The sequence below is a fragment of the Berghia stephanieae genome, chromosome 2 (assembly GCF_034508935.2).
Source record: "Berghia stephanieae isolate SIO BIC M18660-M18661 chromosome 2, UCSD_Bste_1.3, whole genome shotgun sequence".
NCBI classification, from domain to species: domain Eukaryota; kingdom Metazoa; phylum Mollusca; class Gastropoda; order Nudibranchia; family Aeolidiidae; genus Berghia; species Berghia stephanieae.
This window is the reverse complement of record NC_088361.1, coordinates 103,808,893-103,813,892: the sequence shown is the minus strand read 5'-3', so window position 1 is coordinate 103,813,892 and position 5,000 is coordinate 103,808,893. Positions and strand designations below refer to the sequence as shown.

The 5,000-nt window shown below is 39.0% G+C and overlaps 1 protein-coding gene across 4 annotated transcripts in view; it reads left to right on the top strand.

The window, feature by feature from the left end:
- LOC144966124 (neural-cadherin-like) overlaps positions 1-5,000 on the top strand; it is a 173,194-nt gene that overhangs the window by 35,780 nt on the left and 132,414 nt on the right. For all 4 annotated transcript variants that reach the window (XM_078902233.1, XM_078902231.1, XM_078902232.1 and 1 more), the window contains exons 8-9: positions 245-353; positions 2,395-2,521. In XM_078902233.1, coding sequence (XP_078758359.1) covers positions 245-353; positions 2,395-2,521 — 236 coding nt within the window. The remainder of the gene's footprint in view (positions 1-244; positions 354-2,394; positions 2,522-5,000) is intronic.

The window sequence follows — 5,000 nt, the reverse complement described above, 5'->3', positions numbered from 1 at the left end:
TACTTTATTGACCCTGAATGGAAATTATCATAATGTTACACATCATTCATCGTTATATTAGCACAGATTTATACACTGTCATGAACTAACTGATGAAAATACGAAGCTAAATAAAAACAAAATAATCATCAGATACTATAAAATAGAAGGACAGTAAACTGGTTCAAATAACAGATTCATCCCGATTTAATACATTTTCGACACGGTCGGTCACACAATATATACATTTTCTGTGCCCTTTCAGCTCTACATATCCATTATTGACAAAAATGACCATCAACCCCAGTTCACAAAAGACAATTTTCTTACCAAAGTACGGGAAGATGTAGGAATCAACAAACAAGTCTTGAATGGTAAATGTAGATTATTATTAGTCATTATTTTTTTCTCATAGTTTATTTTAAGTCGTTGAGTGCCTCACTACCAATGTGTTGATTTCAATTTTTGTTTTGTTTTGTTTTGGTTATAATATAAATATTTGACGCCGCTTCCAAATGCCCCTCCCCCCGGCCCCCAAAAAATTTAAGAAATAAATAAAACAAAAAACAAAAAAAAAACGAACAGCATATATTTGATTGTATTGTTCCCCTTTCTGCCAAGGACTCCGGCAAGGGCCGAGACAAAACCAAGTAATCCCATCCAGTCCAAGACAACGTAACTCAGACAACAGATGTAGGAGGATATAATGACACAGCTAGTGACCTCCTCCTGCCCACCATGGGATGTCAAAAGCCTCACCCAGAATGTCTGCTTCCGCCCATTTTGTATTTACTTATTAGCTGCAGTTCTGAAAAGAGTCTCTTGCCGCGATTTCAATAATAAAGAAATTATTTTGTTTTCTGGAGAGAGAGAGAGAGAGAGAGAGAGAGAGAGAGAGAGACAGAGAGACAGAGAGAGAGAGAGAAAGAGAGATTGAGATAGACAGAGAGAGAGAGGAGAGAGAGTGAGAGAGAGAGGAAGAGAGAGAGAGAGAGAGAGAGAAAGAGAGAGCTGTGTGTATATGTATCTGTGTGTGTGTGTGTGTGTGTGTATTTGTGTGTGCTGTATGCCGAAAAAAAAATAAGACAAAAAACGAAACAACAAATATCAAAAAAAAAAAAAAGAAAAGATAAACAGAAAAAAAATAAAACATAAAAACCATTTTAAACTCCATTTCCTTCATCATTTCATTCCTCCATATCATACCATACTGAAGATCGACGCTACGAGTCACATAAATTTATTATTTATTATTAAAAACGCTCGGCGCATAGTTGAGTCCTTGGAAAAGGCTCTTTACTCACATTCTCTCACCGTACTCAGGTGTAAAATGAGTACCTGGCCCTTAACAGCGTTGTCTTTTTCCGAAAAATTGTAATATCGCCTAACAGGCGTCATGTCCCGTCCTACATGTTAAATGTTGCTGTTGACCAGGGACCTCTTGTAAAGCGCTTTGAGCACATTCAGTGGATATTGCGCTATATAAAGCTCAATTTTTTTAGAATTTTAAACGTTTGCAAATGGATTCAACATAACTATTTGTGTCTCGGTGGCTCAGTGCTATGGTGGTGTCTCTCGTCTTGTCACAAAACTCAAGCAATGTTAAGTGTGATCAGTAGCTGGATGGATGGCAATGACCACGGAAACTTTAGGTCCAAGTGTCGTGTCCTTGTGTAAAGCGCTATACAAATATTATCTTTCTCGACTCAGGTGTGAATGAGTACATGGATACAGGCTGTGACCGATAGTATAAGAGTGTTAGTACAAAATGGACGCCTGAAGGCTGCTGGTACTTATTGAATTAAAATATTATTGCATACGGCCTGCTGGGGGAATAAATGAAACATTGTTGAGCACATTTACCATGGTTAATCCTTGGAAGTGCGCTATAGAAATGTTTATGTTGTGTCATTTATTTATTTTACTATAGGGAATGAGATTAGCGGAAGAGTAACGTCCCTTGATTGGACGTCACCTTACAGAGAGAACGTCAAAATGGTTTTGCGCATGCGTCTCTCTCGTCCTCGCTTTCGGTGAAGTGTCTCATGCCGCTTTCACCGGAAGCGAGGTCGAGAGACGCATGCGCACAACCAACATGACGTTCTCTCTCTAATAACTTTTCCGCCGGTGACGTCCAATCCAGGAACGCTACTCTTCCGCTAATCTCATTCCCTATAGATAGTTCGAAGATGACGTCACTCAGGTCTTTGTTATTGTTTTTTGCCATCCGCGTTTATGAGTAGTGCTCACTGAACTGTATTACCCCGACTATAAACGTTCATGGATACACACAGCTTTGTGTGTTGGTCCGTTATACTTCCGGATGGCAATGTTATGAGCTTCTTAGCCAAGCGCATACTATCTATAGAAATGTTCTGTTGTGTAATATATTTATTTTATTTGACTATATTACAGTAACTGCAACAGACTTGGATTCAGAACTCAACGGACAGCTCAGGTTTTCTCTCCCCAACAACGATGAGTTTTCCATTGACACGGTCAAGGACGAAAATGTTTACGTCGGAAAGATTAAAGTAAAAAGGTAAATACTATTGCTGTTATGCGTTTATTTAAAAAGCTCACAACATCCACCAGCCTGATATGATGTAGCAACACACAAAACTATGTGTAACACTTTGTTTATATGTAACCCACCGTCTCAAAGCGGTATTATGTCGGGATCCACTCGGTTAGGGAAATTGAATTTATAGCCACCAATATCAAACTTGGGTTTAGTTTCTCTACGTCATGCTGGAGTATAAAGACTATTTTTTGCTTTACAAAAACTTCTAAGGTCCAATTTCTCATCATTCTATCTCTAAATTCACTTTTTGGGGTCTGAATCATCCCGACATAATACCGTTTTGAGGCGGAGGGTCACATATGTCTGAATGATACGTAGATACGTGTTCGATCATATATGCAGGTCTGACATCCGAACCCACTTATTGACCTAGTTTAACACTGTTGTAATGGACAATAATTTGTGTCATTTTTTCAGATTTCCATTACAACAATGAGCCCATAAGGAATTGGGTTGTCAGACCTGCGAATAAATGCACGTCGATACGTAGCGTTCTACATCTATGATACAATTTAGTATAAACTCTTAAAAATGGCTGGCTAAAAACAATAACATTGAGCTGAGTGACGTCAATTTCGTTCCTTCTATTAGAGTGTTTTAATCTAAGTTTGAAAAGGTGTGTACGAAACAGTGCCAGTTAAAGCAGAAAATAAAAATAGATAAGAAAAAAATATCCCAAATAATCGGCCTGCATCGACTTGGTATCGAACCTCAGCCCCCTTGATTCGTGGTCAGACATTCTACCATTACAAGGCAGGCTAATCTTGTGGGATGGTTTTTCTCGCACTTTTTTTTACACACATTTTCACATCTTACTCTTTCACCAGTGCCTGCTCCTTAATTTGTTACTTAGAAATTTTCAAAATTAAAGTGGAGCTAGGCTATATTTAATGTCTTTGCCCTCATCCTATGTGTTCAATGTTTGTATATTATGACACACACGAGCGTTCAAGAAATGAAGTGAGTAGAAAATTGCCAGAAGACAACCGAGAATAAAATGTTCGCGACGGCGATGGGGGCTCGAACCCGCGACCTTACTGGTACGACAACTCCGCCTGGCCGGGGAGATCGTGACTCTAAATTGTGAGCTATCCACGACCCCCCAAAAAAATCGCTTCAAACCTTAGTCTAGCTAGAGCCTTCTCTCCCAGACTTCTTGAGGTCACGGGTTCAACACACACACAAACACCTCGAAATAAGTTGGCCAGCATTTAAGCTTAATAGCAAAATATTCTCAACACAAACATTTAACATAGAAACGATTGAGACATTGAGTATGATCCGGTATTTGGGGTGAATTTTTAATTCAGAAAAGTGAGTGGAGCAGGCACATGTTGATAACAACAAGAAATGAAGTGAGTAGGAAAGTGCCAGAAGACAATCGAGAATAAAAACTTCGCGGCGACGATGGGGGCGAGCGTTCACAGCGTAAACCTGTAGGTCCCCTTGTAACGAATATACGCATTAAATCATCCCAACTACCGGGTAACCTCAGTGGTGTGATTGTATAGATAGAATGCGCTTGACCAAGGAGTTCACAACATTGCCATCCGGAAGTATAACGGACCAACACACAAACTCTGTGTAACCATGAACTTTTATAGTCTGGTTAATACAGTTTAGTGAGAACAACTCACAAACGCGGATGGCAAAAACAATAACAAAGGCCTGAGTGACGTCATCTGCATACTATCATCTCATCTCATCATCCCAAAAACTATCAAACCTGGGATTTCACTGACGTCCCAGGTTTGAGAGTTTTTGACAAGATGATGGTCATTTTAATCGATCGATATTTGAAGGACAAATTTTCTGGCCTAAATTTTTATAATGTACTTTCTTTATTGGTTCGAGCACACCAGATCTCTCACGCCTTTTGCTTTCAGATGATACATTTTCCATAACTCTGTTACACTCTCATTGAGGACGACGACAATTAAAACGATTATTTCCCTTAGATCGTGAGAACTCCCTATTTGGGACGAAAATTAACAAATACACAAAACTGTTATGAATAGAAAATAGATAAACCTAGATGATAAAAACGAATGAACAAATAGATGAAAAAAAAATAGATTACTAAGATATTGGTAGGTAGATAAATGAATGAATAAGTAAGTAAATAGATCAATAAATGAATAAATGCATAAAGTATGATAAATAAATTAGAACATTTATAAAGTCTATTGCCTCAGACTCTTCGCACAAAATGAGCTTCAAAATGTTATTGAATGATACTTAGGGGTAGCGTGACTCAGCAATGGTACGGTCTTTGCTTCGTACCCGAAAGGAAACGAATTCGATCATCCGCCGCTGCGCTGTTTGTCCTTGAGAAAGTCACCTCGCCCTAGCTCAATTTGCGTGCTGCACTGCCCTGACGCCTGGTTATTCCAGTGTTCCCTTGGAATAGACCCTAGAGACAAATTTCCGCTTTGGG